Source organism: Ornithorhynchus anatinus, chromosome 2 (assembly GCF_004115215.2).
Source record: "Ornithorhynchus anatinus isolate Pmale09 chromosome 2, mOrnAna1.pri.v4, whole genome shotgun sequence".
In the NCBI taxonomy this organism is placed as follows: domain Eukaryota; kingdom Metazoa; phylum Chordata; class Mammalia; order Monotremata; family Ornithorhynchidae; genus Ornithorhynchus; species Ornithorhynchus anatinus.
Window position 1 is genome coordinate 18,520,460 of NC_041729.1, and position 21,116 is coordinate 18,541,575.

The following is a 21,116-nucleotide window of genomic DNA, read 5'->3' on the forward strand; positions in this document are numbered from 1 at the left end:
TGTCTCCATGTTCACTTATTTGCAGCAAAATCAGAGTCTTACTGAGGCATCTGGAAATTATTTAGAGGTAGAATTAGAGCCCTCACAGGGTCAGGGGCCAGGCCTTGTTTGTCCGCTGGGCTTCCCAAACTTTTCACTAGAGGCTTGCAAATGCCATTTCTTCTTTCACAGCCCTCCTCCCTAAGCTATTTTTCAATCCAATAGATGCCGAATAAATATTATGGACTCAGATTCATTCCAATAAACATTTTGTTCATCTTAAGACTCAGTGTTAAAAAAATATAAAGGAAAATGGTCCTGGACATTTTTATACGTATTAAGAAACATGGGATGAGGAAGTTGACGGGCATGCTTTAGCCACTCACATTTCTTCATCTGGTCTCCACTCTTTGGTCCTTCCCTGGTAGCAGTTTAAGCTGAAAGAAATACTGCTGTTAGATTAAAGTCCCACACCTCAGCCCTCAGGAGGGGCTCAGCTGATTCACTTTATAAATCGTGGTTCCATTTCCTTATCAGCTCAAACTCCCCCAACCCCTGGTCTGGGATCCACTACTCAAATACCCCAGAGCACATGGAGAAGCTGCATGTCACCCAGAGCACCCAAGACTGGGGATTAAGCACTCACTCCACGGGGCAGGATGTCCAGCTAAATGGTAAGATGCCTTCAGGACTGCTGGGTTCTGCCGGTGGAGCTGACTGGAAAAATTAATTAGATCACACCACCAGCCTTCACGCTACACAGTTCAGAAGGATCTTTAATTCTGTGTGAGAGAAAGTAAAAGGGATGAGGTAGAAAAGAAGAAGTGCCTTATGTTAGCTACAGTAAACCATGACAAGAGATTTGAACTACAAATCGGGCAAAGTTAGAAAGGGACCAAACTACGTAATCTGCTCTCAGATTTCCAAATATTAGAACCCCAGAAAGGAGGTGGTGACTTCATCCATTGGTCTGGAGATCTATATATTTTTCAGAGGAAAAATATTAGAGAATATCTGATTGAAAAGTACAGAGTCTATATAGTCATATATAAACTTCTTAAATTCCATCATTAGTCCAAAAAGTGGAAATCCCTCTTCCTCCAGTTACTATATCTGATTTAAATCCTCAGCTTAAATGGTAAAATGATTTTTAGAAAAATGTCCCATTCAGATTTTCATTCCTTTCTGTACAACAGCTACAATGCATTATTTCCCCTTGGTTTTTTTTTTACTTATACATAGTTGCGGAACAGTATGAAGCATGAACATCCACTCAAATTGGAACTATATAATCTTCAAGTTCAAAAACCAGCAGCCGCTGCTGAGTTCCCATTTAAGGGTTTTACTTTTGGTTTCAATATTAATGAGTTGATTTTATGATGTCCTATTATTAAAAGGTTTTTGAAAAGCAAAAGGACTAGAGACATTGCTATTTTGAGAAGAGGTTGCATTTCCAGAACTGTTTGACAAGAAGGTTGAAGTGAGCCAAGTGTTCTTTAAAGCAGCAGAGGCAGCAGCAACAACTTTGCTTCCAGGACTTGAGAGAGAGAAAGAGAGAGAGAAGTAATGAACTGCTCCAGCCAGCTCAACTCAGACTGTGGCCAGGCACTGGGGCGGGTCCAGGCTCAGGCAGACAGACATCTGGCTCCAGCCAAACATCAGTTCTTTGAGAATAAATTAGAAAAACTGCCTCAAGGCCTCTCTATGAGATTTTACCCTTCAAAATCAAAACCCGAAAAAGCCCAACTTCTCTTCACCTGCCAAAAGAATGCCAATTGGCAAAACCCCTGTTCCTCAGCAGAAAAGCCAACTGTCAGATTTTAAATACAGCATCATTACTGCACCAAGATCTGGATTAAGCCTGTTGGTTCAATAGTAAGCCCCTGAGAATTTGAACATCTAATCCACCCAAGTGTACATACAGGAGGATTAAAAACAGAAAGACACAAAGTGCCAGGCTGAAAGGCCAAAGAAATTACATCTTATTCCAGCTCCTTTCCTCCCTGAAGAAATCCCAAATGTCAGCTCCGAATGGGACCCAGCCGGTTGGTTCATTTCAGATAAACCAAGCAGCAGGTGGTGTGTTAAGGATGGACCTGAGTTCCACCTGAACAAAAGAGAAGGCTCAGAGTCCTGGGTGGAAAAACTATACCCAAGAGCAATGCTGGGAAGGTTTTACTCAGTTCCATTTGCCCCGAGAAGGTAAATGTATTTAACTGAAATACACAGGTGGGTTTGTACTAATATCTATCTACTTGTCATTTCAAACTGATCAAGATGACCCAAGATAGACACACATGATTTTTTTTTTAATCTAATTTATTCTAAACTTGAAATGGCTACTGGGACAGCATTTAAAGACACTTTACTCTACAAAACAGTGAAAAATGATAATGTGTTACATTCTGATAAAGAATTCCCAACACACATACAAAGAACTGTATTGACAGACTCTAGATACAGCCATCGATATAAAATATTGTATCTGCACAGAAATGGACATGTTCAGTCTAAGGCCCTGGCAGTTTCCTATAGAGAAAGTCACTCGTTCCAAATCATAAACACGAGAATAGCAACAATGGAAATTTACATTCCATCGATTAGTAGTAGCATTTGAGACCCACAACTAGGAGAAATATTGATTCTGTGCGACCACTGCTTTGAGCGTACGCCACGTGCTCCATCTACTAACACCGTCTCGGCTGAAGAGGATCGCCTGAACAGCAAAGTTAAAGACAGAGAGGCTATTCCACAGCAAGAGGTTGAGACTGACTTCGGTAAACAGTTTAACAGTTTGTCATTCTGCAAAAGTAAAGAAATCTAAAAGCTCTTATCACTGCTCTATCCTGGGCAGCCACGGCATCCAAAGGCTCAGAAGAAAAAAAAATTTTTTTCACACCCAAATGAGAAGAATTTTAAGTCTCAATGTCCATAATTTCTGGTGAAAAAGAAAGAAATAGCCCAGGCGTATAATCCAAGCTTTGGGCAGAAATGGTTTCGAATCCCTTCTTCTCCGCGGAATACCGGAAGTCAGTTGTAGGGAAAGACTTTGGGTTGTTTAGTCCCTTATGACTTAAAGACATGCACGGCGCGTACCACGTACTGTCGGCAGATGGGACACTCACTCATGCGTTTGCCGCATTTGGTGCAAGTGACCATGTGGCCACATTCCAAAAGGACACAGTCAATGACGGCGTCCATGCAGATTCGGCAGAGGTTGTCATCCTCCTCGTCGTTGAGCTGCATCTTCTCCCCATCTGAAAAACAAACCAGAGAGCTGGGGAGGGGCTGGGCAGAAACACAGAAAGAGGGGCTAGTGGACGCTGCCTCACTCCCAGACCCCACACGCTGGGAAGCCGCTCCCCGGTCTCACTTCCTGCACTGCACCAGGGCAACAACCACTGCCGGGGTACCGGCAGGACCTTAGTCAAACTCCACGTACAGAGACCTGAGTCGTTTATCAGGCAGATTGAAAAAAAAAAATGAGCAGAAGATTTGGTTCTGTCCTATGCCATGTGGGAAAAGTCTACAGTCCAGCAGAAGAGAGGGATTTAAACGTGGCCTTCCATGTAAGGACAGAGTCGGCCCGGTCATGGGATTTTTTGGCAGAGACCTACAGGCGTGAAGCTTTCACTATTATGAGTCACACTGGGGATTAATGGGAATGACTGTGCAATTGGGAAGAGAGGAAAGTTAGGAGTTGGCCATCCTGAAACAAATGGTCTCGCTGAAAACCTCCAGTATATGCGTCTTACCTTAAAGGACACAGATGACTCTAAAGGCAGTCCAGTAAGCCAAGAGACCTATTCCTTTTTACCACACTGTGAGCAAGTATCCCTACACTGAGGGGAGAAAGGCATTAACTGTCTTGCAGGAAAGGGTATTTGGACCACTAGGTGTTTGGTAGTATTCCGCCCCTTCTGACTCTGCTCCCACAGAGGACGGTCAGCTTTCCAAACATCAGATGGATGTTCAGCCCAACCAAGGGGACTGAGTAAGCAGTAAGTGGACTCAAGCTGGTGAGGGCCCTGAGCTTCCTTTAGCCTCAAGACATGTGAGCTAGTTCTTCCTGGCTCTACATCAATTTTTCTAAAGTGTGGCCTCTGGGGCCAGCCACAAAGAACAAGCAGTGAGAGACAGAAATGGCAAGTTTGGAAAATTCTATGACTTATGGGTTTCTTCTGGATTTTTAAAATTTGTTTTGAAATGATGCAACCCCCAAAATGAGGCCGCAGATGTGACCAAGGCAAAAATCCTTCTTGAAAAACCACTGGACTACATCAGGATGAAATACTCTGGGGATTCACCCTCACCAGGTGAAGGGCTGCTATAGCCTTCATCTGCAGTTTTTTTTTTTTAATTGTATCTGTTAAGTGCTTACTATGTGTCAAGCACTGTTCTGACTGCTGGGGTAGATACAAGTTAATCAGATCGGGCACAATGCCTGTCCCACGTGGGCTCACGTTTTCTCAGTGGCCTATATAAAAACTCAACTAGGAAAAATAATGGGCTTGCTGTTGATGATTGTTGTCCTTTTGAGAGATTTAAAAGCAATTTGGACGCCAGTGAAGCTGTACTAAAGCCTCTGGACTGCCATGGGATTAAGGGAAAATTGGTATGTTTCCCATGACCGATAATTTCAATTGCGCTTTCATTAACAGATTTTCAACAAGGCTTGGGAAACCAGACTGAGTACATTAACCCACAAACTAGGCAATGCCAGCACATGAACTGACACTACATAACAAACCTTTGCCCAATAGCAAAGATCTACGAACGTATAATTTATAGAGTAGGAAAAACTCGAAAAGGCAATGTGTATTCCATCCTAAAAATGAGTTTCATTTAAGTGTGGCAGAAAAGCCCTATTTTTCACTAGAAAAAGAAAAAGCTGGGTTAAAGAGTCAAAGAGAAATAGAAACAGAAACCTACATGACTTCTGATTTTCTTCATTGTCTTTGAAAAGTCTGTTTACTTTCTCCACCAGCTCCCACTTTTCGCAACAGCCCGAATAGTTGACAAAATTCCGAGCAAGGATTTCCTTCAGTTGGCGAACGCTCATCCCTTCAATATCTTCGAGACTCGACAGATCAGATAACGAAGCTCTCACTCTCTTTCTTGAATGGCCGGGGATCTGCAGACACAGATGGCATCTATTATCGTCATGTGCGCAAAACTAGGCTTTCAATAAGGCAAAAACTAGGCTTTCAATAAGGCAAGAAGTGGCCTCACCTCGTCTTTTTTTTTTAATGTATTCAAGCACTTTGTGCCAGGCACAGTATTAAGCGCTAGGGTATAGACAAGCTAATCAGGTTGGACACAGTCCATGTCCCACCTGGGGCTCCCAGTCTTAACCTCCATTTTACAGATGAGGTAACTGAAGCACAGAGAAGTGAAGTGACTTGCCCCAGGTCACAGATCAGATATGATGGAGTTGGGATTAGAATTCAGGTCCTCTGATTCCCAAGACCGTGCTCTTTCCAATAAGCCATGCTGCTTCTCTAAAATTGTTTATTCAAAAACATCACCCTTATGTGTATCTTCCAGATTTGCTAAAATTAATCAATCCCAGAGATAATTTTCCTAGTTTTAAGGTCACATACGAAGGAGTACAACGCAATCATCTACCCTCATGTTCAAACTTGAGGAAGCCTCAGTTCTCCTCACTTCCCAGGTCATATACTTAAGTTTTAAGCTCCTTTTGGGCCTCACCTGCTCCTCTGCATTTTCTTCCTCCTCCTCATCATCATCTTCAGTGTTTGCTGTGGAGGTTTCACTTTGTCCCTGCACACAAAATAAATCACATCAGGACCAAAAATGCTTTCCTAAATCAAAATCTGGCCAGCAGCGATACACACTGAAAACCTGTTCCCAATCCATTCCCTGTGTCATACAGTGAAACCCTTCTTTTGACGCTGGGAGGATGGAGATCTGTGCTGGCTTAACTTAAAAACATCTGCCCTGATGTTTGTTCCTGTTGCAGTGGGCTCACTTCAGCCCACAAGGAATCCACTTTGTCTTTACAGAAGCAGCGTCAAAACCAACCTAGCATTTAAGAGCCTGTGGAAGTAAAGCATGCCGGTGCTTTGGGGAAGCCAATCCAAAGGCACCTGAGAAGCAGCATGCCTAATGGATAAAACATGGAACTTGGAAGTCAGAAGGACCTGGTTTCCAATCCTGGCTCTGCCACTTGTCTATGTGATCTTGGGCAAGTCAGTCCTCTTCCTCCATGCCTCAGTTACCTCATCTGTAAAATAGTGATTAGGTTTTTAGACTGTAAGCCCTTTTTGGGCAGAGATTGTCTCTACTGCTGAACTGTACTTTCCAAGCGCTTAGTACAGTGTTCTGCACACAGTAAGCACTCAATAAAGACGGTTAAATGAACGAATGACTGTGTCCAACCAGATTATCTTGTATCCAGCCCATCACGTAGAATAGTATCTGGCACAAAGTTCTTGATAAATATCACAAAAAATAAAGCTTTTTTAAAAAAAGGAACAGGCCAATTCCTCAGCCTATCTGTGGGACTGTACTACGGATCTTCACAAATGCTTAGTTCATAGAGAGTACACTCTGACTGCAGGACACCTAAGATGAATGAAACCAATACAAAGCCTGAGCTACTTAAGAGTTCCTAATCTCATACTCTACAAGCCAAATTCCTAGCGGAATTTCCACTGATGGATATAGCTAGTTCTAGCAAAGAAAAATACTCAAATTCACTCTCCTCTTGAAAGGAGGGAAATTACACTTGGACATCAGTATGATTTACTTAAGGAGCTGAGAGGCTACACTGCAAGTGGAAGAAGCACAACCCCAAGGTTTGGTATCAGGGCTTTGAAGCAGGGCCTACAGGAAAACTTCACTGTCTCTCTGAAACTTTCCTCATCTCGCATCAAATGGGCCACATTAACGAAAGTATTAAAAATCTACCATCCTTCAAGCATTCTAAATAATAATGTTGTAAGATGATAGAAAAGCAGCAGGGCCTATATAGTGGAAAAGAGTCTGGGAGTCAGAGAACCTGCATCCTGATCTCGGCTCTACCACTTTTCTGCTCTGGGACCTTGAGTACGTCAACTAACTTCTCTGTGCTTCAGTTTCCTCATCTGTAAAATGGGGATTAAATCCTACTCCCTCCCACCTTGACTCTGAGTACCATGTGGGACAGGGACTGTGTCCAATCTGATAACCTTGTATCTACACTAGGGCTTAGAACGGTGCTTGGCAAATGAGTATTAAACACCACAAAATATTTTTCAAAAAGAGACATTAAAAAGCAAGTAAAGGGACTGAAGACCGATATGTGTCTTGTGAAAATTGAGCCCAGTAGTTTACTCCACAGTGCGGCAAATGGTGCTTGTCGTCTGTGGGCAAGGGAGTATGCAACTGCCACCAATCGTACTGAGCGCTTACTCTGTGTAAAGCATTATACTAAATACTTGGGAGGATACAAAAGAACAGAGTTGTTAGGCAAGCTCCCAGCCCATAAGGACATTACAGTCTAGAGATGGGGATGGGTCAATTCTCTATCTCTACACTATTAACCACTTGGAGAGTACCTACTGGCCAGATTTCATTTCTGTAAACAATCGCACTCTACTTTTAATTCCCTTAGAGGTCATCCTCCATCATCTCCCTGTGGGATTGGTAGGAAGCAAGTATAATCCCTATTGAGAAAAAGTGAGGCGACTGAGGTCCAATGGAAAGCAAATTCACCCAAGCCTAATATTACTGCCACTGACTCAGTTTGTAGACACCAGAGGAGTACAGAGCTCAATCCACTTCTTTAGGCTATGTTTAAATCTTAACTTTCCATGTGTCTGCTTCACAGAGTGCCTCCAACCAAGGGCCTCTGCACAGCAGCTCTCCAAAGTTCACTGTTGTACCTGTGCAAGCCCTCCTGGTCCCGAGCTTCTTCTCCCTGGGCTTGCGAAATCTCCTTGTGACGAAGACATCGCTGGAGAGGGGGCTGTGTATGTTGAAAAAAACGGATGGGTAAAAAAGCTAGAAGTCTGTGACCTCGAAGAATTCAGATTAGTTGTGTCCATGTCCTCCCCCGGGCCTAATCCATGATGGCACAGTACAAGATCCACCAAGTCTTCTTTCTCTCGACAAGTATCTATTGGTATGTTCCGAAGAATGAGATACTGACGTAGATCTTTGACTTTCAATCTCATTAACTGAGGGCGTTGAAATGCGGTCTCTTGCAACAAGTGACAAGTAGAACATCTGCGGAGATTTTCTTGTAAAATGGAACAAACTGAACAAAAATCCTTCTTGCAGTCACAGCATACATGCTGAAGAAATGGAGAGGAGAGAAATAATTAAATGTTGATTGTTAAACCTTCCCTTTCAAAGAAAATCTCCCACGGTTAGTTCTTTCCCTCATCCCTCCTCCAAGAATTTCAGCTTCTTCAATTATTCTGGCCCATGGCATTCTTGGGAAACCTATATCACAGACTAATTTCAGGACTGTCTTTCTTTACAAGTCTGTATTTTGAGGGTGTAAGAAGCCCTCAAAAAACAACAGAGCCTCTATGGAAACAATTAGACCTTGTGGAAGTTCAATACTGCTTTTCGAAAAACTATATGTGCTAGTGTTAATTCATTAAAACATTCCCACCCCCAGTGCCAACATGTAATTAGCTACGCAGAGCTGACACGCAACAACAAGGGAGAAGGCATGGTTAGAAACACATTTCTCAGTCTTCTCATATGTAGAGCATGCTGGTCCCATTTAAGGGAAGTAAAAAATTAACACCACTGAGGGAGGGAATAAAAGAATGATCTAGTCAAAGACCCCAACTAGTGCAGTAATCTAAGCACTGTCATGGACCTAATCGCAACCAAAACAAGAGAAAGGCCAAGGCTTAATGTTATTAGAGGAAATGCCATCATTTCTCCTTAGCATAATGTTTCAAAGGTTTGGGAATTCTGAATAAGGAATTCATTTTGAATGAAATACCAGTTTTTCATGGCATTTATGAAGCAGTTCAAAAAAGGAAATATGTTAAACTACTTTTCGTTCTGTGAGAATATAAATGTTTGTGCTAAAACAATAAATGTTTCATATCATTCTAGTTGCATTTTTTTTTGACATATAAAGCCAAGCCAAGAGACTCCAATTTTAAACATGCAGATCAATCCAAGGCACCGTTACTCAAGTGCAGGATAAAATGCCAACTTTATCAACCCTTTCGCATCAGGGCATAAGCTAATCTCCAGATGTAGTCAGGAAAAGGATATCATGTTATACAATCAGGTTAGCTTGCCGGAGTTATGGAGCCTGGTTGGAGTGGCCACGTGATAAGCATTACAGTCTGTGGCAGGATTGCGAAAGCCATAGCGTTCCTTGGGTGTTTAAGAGTTCAAATCAATACACAGATTTAAAAAATAGATATTGTTTATGATCACTTCTGTTTACAAATTCTGTAAAAAGTAAATAACGAGGGGTAACTGAGAAAGATCTTTAGATCGCTGGATCTATAAATACAGTAGATAGATACAAAGCTTTCTCCAGAATTTACATTTGGCATACGACACTACTGGGCAATGTTCTTCCAACAATACATGTCTGTGTGGCTAGAATACAGTGAGAGGAAGGAAGCCATGGTTGCACACATGCAGACAATGGTTTAAGACCTATATCTTATATTGCAAGCGTTCCTTATCGTGGGGTTCCTCAGGAATGAGGCCTGCATTATTTGGAAAAAAAGTGACAGTCCCATTTTTATGGCAATATCTTGGTCTAAGAAATCCTGGTGCAATTTGCACTCAGCCACATGCATTAGTGAATTAAAATTCAGGTAATTACTGGTCTGGCCTGTGATCAAAGGCTCTGATCAGTGTGGGTGGTTGATTTTGACAGCAGGGCTCATCCAACTAACCTTTTTTCTAAAGACTGAAAATGAAAGTCCACAGGCTTTGCAGACAATATTAGCGCCTCCTGTTGCCGCTGGGGGATAGGCAGAAAATTCAGGATTTGGGGCAAAGCGGAATGGACCGGTTCCTCCCCCAAATGCAGACTGCTGGCCGCGGACAGCTCCGGTTCCCATGACTTCATTCAACAACCCACAGCATGAAGCCCACATAGATGTGGCGCCCGCCTGAGAAACAACAACACACAATGGGTCATTTCAAAGTCATTAAGAATTTACGAGGACCAGATGCATCCATTTCACTGCGCCTGTGCATTCAGAGACTCATCAGATGTAGTGTTTTTCACAGTGCGGCTGCCACCCCCCCATTAGACTGTAAGCTCCATGGGTTTTTACTTCTGTTGTACTCTCCCCAGTCCTTAGTACAGTGCCCCTGCATTTAGTACAACACCTCTGATTGATCGATTGTTTCCGCTCGGTGAAGGCTGCTCATAAACCCAGACCCATTTAAATGGTTTACCTCTTATTCACCGGAAGATACCATGATGCCAAGTATTGGAAGGAGAAGGGTAAAATGAGCAGAACCTGAAATCAAGGCACCAGGAAACTAAAGACAGATGATGTCATTTCTTTCAAGCAGCAGACTCAGAGAGTTGTTTACAATATAATACCCTGAAAGACTGAAAAACATGTTTTACTCTCAAAAGGAACATATAAAAATATTACAAATGCTGGATTTCTGAACAATCTTATATGACCCTTGGGCAATACAGTACCTTATCCTTAAGGGCTGAATTCAGCTGAGCTTCCTGAATTCACTTCCTCTTTCACGTCTATCGATCTGTCGGTTACCTCTGGCACTTATGCATTTATACTCCTTCTCAACACTTGTGTATCTATGTTTATTCAACTGTACATTTGATTACTTATTGAATTTAAGTATACATTCAATTATTCAATTTTTATGTCTGTCACCCCTATTAGAATGTAAGCACCTTGTGAAAGAGGAATGTGACATTTCATCCTGTTGTACTCGCTCAAGCGCGGAATACAGTACATTAGGCAGGCACTCAAAATAGCACTACTATGACCACAACTCACGAATATTAACTTTTTTTTTACCCAGATAAAACAGTTCCTCAGCAGAATGTGACTTTTTAAAAATCTAGGACAACATGTTCCAAATAAGATGCATCCCCTGTTTTTCGATCCTCAAAAGTTAGGGAGTGGGACAAACCCCTGGGTTAGCCTTGGATTCTGTTTCCAACCCTTGAGTGGGTTCCTCTCCCAAGGTCAGAAGAAATGGGACTAAAATCCTGGCTCTTCTGCAGCCCCAAATTCCAGGAATTTACCCTCACCCTCCTGGGAGTTTAAGACTGTGGGGCACTAAATATCTATTGGGACCCCAAGCGCGTTGCCTGTGTACTTGATATTCACTCTACAGTCAGCACCAGGGCATTTATGTACATATCCATAAGTTAATGTCTGCCTTCCCTTCAAGAATGTAATTGTAAGCAGGGAACATGTCTACCAACTCGACTGTATAGTACTCAGCCTAGCGCTTGGTAAGTGTTCTGCACCTAGTAAGTGCTCAGTAAATACCACTGATTGATTAGGAACTAGCAGTGCCTCCCAATTTTAAAAACAAAAATTAAAAAGTGTAGATTTCAAACGTTCAAAATTTGACAATTTGTACTGTGCATGCCTATTTTTAGATGAAAATTGGTTTCGATATCATTTTCGCTTCAGATTAACATAATTGAGAGCTTTAACCACTCGCTTAAGCCTCAAAGAATAATACTTTTTGAGCTGAGGACTCCTCTAGTATTCATGTCTTTTTTTCCAAATCATGGCTTTGGGCTATAAAGAGGAACATCCTGGTAGCTGTGGTATTACACATTCATCAGACCCCAAGGTAAAATATATTTTTAAAAATTACACAGACCAGTAACCAAAGGGGAAATGATTTACTATTGCAACCTGACTGCATTATTATTAACTCCATAGTTCACTGCTGAACACTCTATACCTTGGGTGAGCTATATGGGCCCTGACACAGACTCCCATGTGGGACTGGAAGTGTGTGCTACCTTATAATGCTATATTTGCCCCCAGCGTTTAGTAAACTGGTTGGTTCATAGTAGGCACTTCACTAATTCCACAATTATTATTATTATTATTCTGGAATGGTTCCCCTCCCGTTCTCATTGCTCTGTTGGCCCGCCTGTTTTGCATACTCTTTTAGTAGTTAAGGTAATTCTCTCAGCCAGCCTCAAAGATAGGCTAAACCTGCATCAGCATTTCTCTAAACGAAAGCAGAAGGAAATGTGTTATGTTCCTCAGAAAGGGGAGGAACATAACCTTCTTTTTGGCAGGCAGCCAGAGTCAAATGGCTTCAGGGTTCAGTTGTCTTTTTGTCAAATGACCTAATGAGGTTTTAAAATCCTGTGGAAAAAAATATATTTCAAAGTATTTTATTTATTTAAAGAAACTGAAGGATCACACCACAACTTTGAATCCTGCCCTAAAACCACAATGGAACAGGACTTTAATGAATGGGACAGCTTCATTTCTAACCCTCTAAACAACACTGAACAGCCAGGCAGAATAAAGTGAAATGGAGGAAACAACGTTTACTGTGGTTTTGTGAAGAGTGTAAGTGGCAATAGAGGAAGAGACAGCAGAAGTGTGTGTTGGGCTTGAACACTGCAAGGGATATTTATTCAAATCCAATTTTCCTTAGAACCCAGCAAAATTTATTTTCAAAGAAGTTTCACTTTGCCACAAAGTCTACTACATTCAACAACCAACTTCCTTGATCAGACACTTCTGCTTATGGGTTAGGAGTGTCTGTCCACACCATAACTGTCCACCGCTCCCCATGTCAAGGGGCAGAAATGAGAACTGGCCCAAGGAGGTCTCAGGGAGAAAAGGCAAGGAGACAAGAGAGAGACTCGAATCTGCAGAGCTGGGCAAAATGGGGCTCCCCGTGGATGGGCTTTTACAGCAGCTCCAATGCCTCTCCACCTTCCCTCTTCCCATCTTTCAAGTCCTTTCAGATAGACCCTCTCCATAGCCGCTGCCTCTCCTGCCAGTGTGGCTCTCCAGCATTTGATGGAGGGCTTCAGAATCAGAAGTCATGAGTTTGACTCCCGGCTCTGCCACTTGTCAGCTGTGTGACTGTGGGCAAGTCACTTAACTTCTCTGTGCCTCAGTTACCTCATCTGTAAAATGGGGATTAACTGTGAGCCTCAAGAGGGACAACCTGATTACCCTGCATCTACCCCAGCGCTTAGAACAGTGCTCTGCACGTAGTAAGCGCTTAATACCAACATTATTATTATGGAGGCTTTTATACTTGTGCATGTTATGTATACCACTGTTTTTACCAATGGTTAGATTAGATTCTTACTGGCACGAGGGTGTGTCCTTCTCCACTTAGACTGTGCCCACCCTGCAGGCCAGGGATGTTTCTCAACTATCTCAGCCTGGAGTGCAGTGCTTTGCACATTATTCATATTTACTAAATGATCATGTAAAACATTATTACTAACATTTGTTTTCCCGGTCAGAAGAATTCCATAGTCTTATCAGCCACCAAAAAAATTACTAATCTTGACATTTAAGCCAAAGATACAGAATTCCCAGGGCCTCCTCTAGACAAATCCTCTTGTGAACTTTTCTACAATAGATATTCCCTGAGGAACTCGGGTAAAATGTAAGAGTAAAATTCCCCTCAAAGATGACATTTCTATGGTCAAACAACAAGAAATAATGAATCGTGCCACTGATGAAAAGGAATATGTTTTCAAATAACACCATCAGATTTCAAGGTAGATATGTCTTTACTACGTAGGTGAGTGGACGCAGAAGAATTTGAGACAGGCAACTAACATCTCAACCTTCTTGAGAAATCTGGGGGTGCTCCCTTCCCACTAGAACAAGGGATTTCTCTACAAGGCAATCCCCAAGGATTCCACATTTGGTCCCAATTTTCTTGATGCAAATCAAACCTTTTGGCTGTAAATAACTACAAAAAGCAGCTTTTAATAATAAAAAGGACCTGAAAATATAGACAGAATATTCAGCCAGCTCAACTCAACTTGAAGCAGCAGCATGGACTAATGGACTGGGCACGGGACTCAGAGTCAGAGGACCCGCATTCTATTTCCGCTTCTGCCACTTGGCTGCTGAGTGACCTTGGGCAAGTCACTTCACTTCTTTGGGCCTCAGTTACCTCATCTGTAAAATCAGGATTAAGACGGTGAGCCCCATGCAGGACAGGGACCCTGTCCATCCTGACAACCTTGTATCTACCCCAGCATTTAGTAAAGTGCCTGGCATAGAGTCGGTGCTTAAAAATACCATAAATAAATTAAAAACCCCAGAATTTCAAAAGCCATTTAATCTCACTGAACAAAGTACTGGCCTGACTGTGCTTAGTCTACCAGGCCTGTTGGGGATGGTCCTGGCTCCAAGAATCAACAGTCTTGCACACATACAACCCATATGATTTTAAAAGGCAGCCCTCCACAGAAAGACATAATGTGTACAGTTATATGTAGAAAGTTGAAGAATCGAGCTTTGTAAACACAGAAACACTCAATTGCCAGATAGATTTGTAGAATGGACAGATTTGGTGGAATGGTTTCTTTGCAAGACAGGAAGAATAAAGATCTAAACTTGCTCTTTGTTAGGTTTAGCATCTCAGAGATCTTAGAGCCAAAAAAAAATATGAAAGTGATTAGATTTTTATTTAAAATTAGTTTTAGATCAGGTGTTTAAAGTTTAAAAAAAAGGGGGGTTTTTTGCTTTGCTTTTTAAAACTTGTCAGTTTTGGGGTTTTTTTTCCAAAGAATTTCTGTTTTCACAGGCTCTCGGGAAAACCCTAATCCCATATTTGGGAGAGTCTTTATTGGTTCAATTGAGCGGTTTCTCTACCCAGACTTCTGAATGATGTGCTTGCCCTCATCGGCAGCAGCAATGGTATTTATTGAGCGTTAACTGTGTGCAGAGCAACTAGCACCACACTCCTCTGTGCATGTTCTTGGTATTGAAGTCTCAGGACTGAGGCTCATCCTGACAGGAAGGAGAGTCCAACCACACCTCTGAATGTTTCCAGCTGCAATGGAACTTCCATCTCTCAGGAAATAATTTAAACCAATTTAAACGTCAATTAAGAAACACTCTTTTTACAAGAATCATCATCAGGATCATTCATTCCTATCGGTTCACTCCCTAGTTTCACAATTAGTAAATCATACAGATTTTAAATATGGGAATTGAACCAACTTCTGCAAAGAACAGAGCTCACTGTTGGTGCTTAGTGGAATAAAGAAAAAAAATCTACACTATAACAGGAAGTTATGACTGGCAGGTTATGATGTGGAAACTACAGACCTCTAGCTTCTTTACTGACTGCACACTCAGATGTCAGTTCTCAGCAAAGACCCAAATCGAAATGTTACTCTAAGCAATGCCATATACACCTTTTTTAAAAAGAGAACTAAACCACTCTGATCACCCAGTAGAGTTCCAAAACATTCCTCTGATGCCCTGTCCTGTTCTACTTGTATGTATTGGTTTGAAGATGTACTGAGCCAGCTGGTCAGACAATGTAAACTAGGAATTTAACTGGGAATGTAAAGCTTATTTTAGCCATAGCCAATCATTCTTGGTAAACAGACTAGAGAAATTAGTCTTATTCTTCCTCCTCTGCTTCCTGCACTAGCCACCATCTCTTTCAGTTCTCTCAGGCCACCCAGAGATTCTTGCACAGTTACAGACTGCAGACCTTCCTTCATAGCTCCTGAATCTCTCTGTAGCCACATAAGGCAAAGTAAAAAAATCTTGGTTTAAGAATAGTTTGTTTAGTTAATAGTACTACAGCCTCTCTAGCAGTTAGGGATCGGTCCTGTAACCTACCCCTTAAAAAACACATTCCCTCTCAACCAAAGTAAAGCTGCATGTCTTTTAAGTTAGTCATTCACTTGGCTATTCTCTTTCGCCAATCCCAAAGGCACCTCTTCTCTGAGAAGGATACCTGCTTGATCTGGAAAATGCTATATCACTTTATGAGTCAACTCCATTTGGTTTAAGTTGGGCAAATCAATCAATCGAGAAGCAAAATGGCCTGGTGGATAGAGCCTGGACCTGGGTTCTAGTCCCAGCTTCGCCACTTGTCTGTGTGACCTGGGGCAAGTCATTTCACTTCTCTGTGCTTCAGTTACCTCATCTGTAAAACGGAGATTAAGACTCTGAGCCCCAGGTGGGTCACGGATTGGGTTCAGTGTGATTAGCTTATATCTCCCCCAGAGCTTAGTGCAGTGCCTGGCACATAGTAAGGGCTTAAATACCAGAAAAAAACCCACTTGATTGGAAAATATTAACTGTACAGTGAACCTTTGAAAAAGCCTCATCTTTAGGTAAAATGGTGGAAGATACGATAAATCATCTCCCAGACGAAGCCCAGAATTTCCAATTTTCACTAGACTCTCATGCCTACCTCAGATACCTCAGCTGCACACTCGGTGTTGGAGACATGCCAATCAATAACCTTTCAAGGCAAATACTCCCATTCCCCAAGCGAAGCCACAGGCTTCCCACCTCCACTGTGTGCATGAAACGCACCTACTAATTCTGTTGTATTGTACCCTCGCAATCATTTAGTACAGTGCTCTGCACATAAAAAGCATCATTAATTGATTGAATGAGAACTGAAGCTTCCTGCCCCATAATCTTAGGGAAGGAGGCAGTAACCGAGGTCCTGCCCACCATGACCAAGGAGACAGAAACCCAGCTTCTGCCCACCATGACCAAGGAGACAGAAATCCAGCTCCTACCCCCCATGACCAAGGAGACGATAACCCAGCTCCTACCCGCCATGACCAAGGAGACGATAACCCAGCTCCTGCCCATCATGACCAAGCATCATAGCGTAGAGGATGGAGCCAGGACCTGGGAGTCGGAAGGTCATGGGTTCTAATCCCAGCTTCACCACTTGTCTGCTGTGTGACCTTGGGCAAGTCAGCTTCTCTGTGCTTCTGTGAGCTCACCTACAAAATGGGCATTGAGACTGTGCGCCTCGTGTGGGACAAGAGACTACGTCCAGCCCCATTTGCTTGTATCCACTCCAGTGCTTAATATGGTGCCTGGCACATAGTAAGCTCTTAACAAATACCCTTATTATTATGACCAGCCTTCTTCCCTTCCGGTCTTGCAGTTCCCCTTCTGCGGCTGGCCCCGAGCATTCATTCATTCATGGATTTATTGAACATTTACCGTGTGCACAGCACTGTACTAAGTGTTTACCAAGTACAGCTCTCCTCACTTGGAGGCCCCCAGCATCTGGAGGTGACGAGAGTCCCAAAGGTTTACTCTCTGAATCAGAGTAGCCCACACACACCCCGTTCACGGTGCCCAAATCTCCGCATGGCCAGGGGAGGCTGGCCTGAAGAGGGAAAGGAGAGAGTGCAGGGTGAGGGCATGCCCTAGGGCCACCGCCCCCAACACTGCTCTGCTCGAGGAGGGCTGGGATCCCTTGCAGGGAGCTGGGGCTTAGCCTGTGAACCCGTTGCCGGGCAGGGCCCGTCTCTATTTGTTGCCCAATTTTCCATTCCAAGCGCTTAGTGCAGTGCCCTGCAAACAGTAAGTGCTCAATAAATACGACTGACTGAATGAACGCATGAATGGGTGGAAGGGGAGAGGAGACGAGGCACCGCGGCTCCTCGTCCTTCGTCCCCGATTCCTCGGCCAGAAACGAGCCGTGGGGAGGGGGCTTGGAACATTATTATTCTATAATTCTCTTTATTTTGATGATATTGACGCCAGACTCCTTGCTTTGTTGCCCCCCGCTCGGACTGCGAGCCCGCTGTTGGGCCGGGATGGTCTCTATCTGTCGCCCAATTCCAAGCGCTTGGTCCAGGGCTCTGCACACAGTGAGCGCTCAATCAATACTACGACTGAATGAACGCAAGAATGGGTGGAAGGGGAGAGGAGGCGAGGCACCGCGGCTCCTCGTCCTTCGTCTCCGATTCCTCGGCCAGAAACGAGCCGCGGGGAAGGGGCTTGGAACATTATTATTATTATAGAATTCATTCAATAGTATTTATTGCGCGCTTACTGTGTGCAGAGCACCGCACTGCGCGCTTAAAATGCTAATTCTGTTTATCTTGATGATACTTGATCTTGATGATCTCTTGATACTGACGCCAGACTCCTTGCTTCGCTGCCCCCCGTTCGACCTGCGAGCCCGCTGTTGGGCCGGGCTGGTCCCTACCTGTCGCCCAATTCCAAGCGCTTGTCCCAGTGCTCTGCACACAGTGAGCGCCCCGTCAACGGCCCAGCGAATGACCGCTTAGTCGGTGAGCCCGTCGTGGGGCGGGGAATCGCCTCCATCTGTTGCCGAGGTGTGCAATCGTATTTATTGAGCGCTTCCGAGGTGCAGGGCACGGCACTCAAGCGCTTGCAATAGACCATTCGGTGACACAAAGAGACCAGCCCAATGACGGGCAATCCGAGCGCTTGGTCCAGTGCTTAGAAGGGCTCGATCAAGAGGAGGGTGAATGGCGAGCGAGGGCCGGGGGCCTTCTCTCCCATCCCCCCCTCGCAGAGGAGCTCTCCGAGGTGCCGGAGGGGGAGGGGGAGGGATCCTCCGGCCTCCCCGGCCCCTCACCTTCATGGCCGCCTCTTCTCCGCGGGGTCCAGCGGCGAACTCAGCACCATAGCAGCCCCACCACGACCACGACGACGACGACGGCGGCGGCCCCCGGCTCGGCTGCGGCCCGCCTTCCAGGACTGGCCGGGCGGCGGCGGCCGGTCCTCGCCTCTCCTCAGCGACGGCCGCGGCGTCAGCGGCCCTCGCCTCAGGCCGGGAGGGAGGAACGTCACGCCGCCGCCGCGCGCCCCCGAGCCGCGGCCTGACTGGCGGCCGGAGCTGCCAATCGCGAACGATTGACCAATCGCGGGAAGAGCCGAAGGGGAGGGGGGCGGGGACGAGGGGAGGCGGCTGTTGAGCGCCGGGAGCGGTTGGAGGAGACCATTACCACCCAGAGGGGGAGGAGCGGCTGGCCGGAACCAAACAGCGAGGAGGGGGAAGAGCTTGGGTCGCTGGATGGGGTGGTGATAAGAATAATAACGTTGGTATTCGTGAAGCGCTTACTAATAATAATGTTGGTATTTGTTAAGCGCTTACAATGTGCCGAGCACTGTTCTAAGCGCTGGGGGAGATACGGGGTAATCAGGTTGTCCCACGTGAGGCTCACAGTTAATCCCCATTTTATAGGTGAGGTAACTGAGGCCCAGAGAAGTGAAGTGACTTGCCCACAGTCACACAGCTGACAGGTGGCAGATCTGGGATTCGAACTCATGACCAGGTTGTCCCACGTGAGGCTCACAGGCTTCATCCCCATTTTACAGATGAGGTCACTGAGGCCCAGAGAATAATAAGAATAATGTTGGTATTTGTTAAGCGTTTACTATGTGCAGAGCACTGTTCTAAGCGCTGGGGGAGATACAGGGTCATCAGATTGTCCCACATTAGGCTCTCAGTCTTAATCCCCATTTTAATATTAATAATGTTGGTATTTGTTAAGCGCTTACTATGTGCAGAGCACTCTTCTAAGCGCTGGGGGAGATACAGGGTCATCAGGTTGTCCCACGTGAGGCTCACAGTCTTCATCCCCATTTTACAGATGAGGTCACTGAGGCACAGAGAATAAAAGGAATAATGTTGGTATTTGTTAAGCGCTTACTATGTGCAGAACACTGTTCTAAGCGCTGGGGGATATACAGGGTCATCAGATTGTCCCACATGAGGCGCAAGTCTTAATCCCCATTTTAATAATAATAACAATAATAATAATAATAACGTTGGTATTTAAGCGCTCACTATGTGCAGAACACTGTTCTAAGCGCTGGGGGAGATACAGGGTCATCAGATTGTCCCACATGAGGCTCTCAGTCTTAATCCCCATTTTAATAATAATAATAATGTTGGCATTTGTTAAGTGCTTACTATGTGCAGAGCACTCTTCTAAGCGCTGGGGGAGATACAGGGTCATCAGGTTGTCCCACATGAGGCTCACAGTCTTCATCCCCATTTTACAGATGAGGTAATTGAGGCACAGAGAAGTTAAGTGACTTGCCCACAGTCACACAGCTGACAAGTGGCAGAGGGAGTATTCGAACCCATAACCTCTGACTCCCAAGCCTGTGCTCTTTCCACTGAGCCACGCTGCTTCCCCAAAGTGAAGTGACTTGCCCACAATCACACACCTGACAAGTGGCAGAGGGGGGATTTGAACCCGTGACCTCTGACTCCCAAACCGGGAGTCAGGAAAAAGAGAATAGAGTGACAGGCCCTCGGGGCTGGGGGGAGGAGTTGATTAACTCCTGTGGGAGGTGGGTCAAGGACAGCTCTTTATCGTCCTCAAAAAGTCCGGGAAACTGAGGCACCGAGTTGGAAAGTTGTTTATCTGAATTCAGGGAAAAGGGCCAGTGCTGAGACCAGGTTGCCCACTTGTCATTACAGTTAAGGTGTGGTTTGCCCCGTGACAGTCGGGTGAAGAAGTAGCCCTTGGGTTCTCGTTTTTGAGAAGGCCACAGTTCCCTCATTGGTAAAATGGGGATTATGACCGTGAGTCCCACGTGGGACAACCTAATAATAATAACGGTATTTGTTAAGCGCTTACTATGTGCCAAGCACTGTTCTAAGCACTGAGGTAGATACAGGGGACTGTGGGGCTCACAGTCTTAATCCCCATTTTACAGATGAGAGAACTGAGGCCCAGAGAAGTTAAGTGACTTGCCCAAAGACACACAGCTGACAAGTGGCAGAGGTGGAATTAGAACCCACAACCTTTGACTTCCAAACCAACGCTCTTGCCACTAAGCTATGCTGCTTCCATAATAATAATGGTGGTATTTGTTAAGCACTTACTATGGGCCAAGCACTGTTCTAAGCTCTGGTGGAGATTCCCGTGTCTACCTCAGGGCTTAGAACAGTGCTCGGCACATAGTAAGCGTTTAACAAATACCAACATTATTATTATTATTACAAAGTAATCAGGTGGTCACATGTGGGGCTCACAGTCTTCATCCCCATTTTGCAGATGAGGTAACTGAGGCCCAGAGAAGTGAAGTGACTAGTTCAAAGTCACACAGCTGATAAGTGGCAGAACTGGGGTTATAACCCATGACCTCTGACTCCCAAGCCCAGGCTCTTTCCACTGAGCCACACTGCACCTGATCACCTTC

General features: G+C 44.5%; 1 protein-coding gene across 3 annotated transcripts; it reads right to left on the reverse strand.

Annotated features, from left to right (window-relative positions):
* Positions 1–231: 231 nt before the first annotated feature.
* On the reverse strand, positions 232–18,733 carry RNF34 (ring finger protein 34). 3 transcript variants are annotated; one of them, XR_003757040.2, is made up of 8 exons: positions 18,535–18,733; positions 9,870–10,088; positions 7,869–8,279; positions 5,692–5,763; positions 4,912–5,113; positions 3,105–3,236; positions 626–761; positions 232–416 (listed from the first exon to the last, which is right to left on the reverse strand). XR_003757040.2 is itself a non-coding variant. In XM_029058823.2 (7 exons), exons 1-7 carry the CDS (start codon positions 18,538–18,540, stop codon positions 412–414), a joined length of 1,047 nt encoding a protein of 348 aa, XP_028914656.1. In that variant the 5' UTR covers positions 18,541–18,733; the 3' UTR covers positions 232–411. The 3 variants fall into 3 exon arrangements, 2 of the variants coding, with proteins under 2 accessions (XP_028914656.1, XP_001510920.3); XM_029058823.2 differs by lacking the exon at positions 626–761; XM_001510870.5 differs by lacking the exons at positions 232–416; positions 626–761 and having other exon boundaries at positions 2,281–3,236; positions 18,535–18,718.
* Between the last annotated feature and the right edge of the window lie 2,383 nt (positions 18,734–21,116).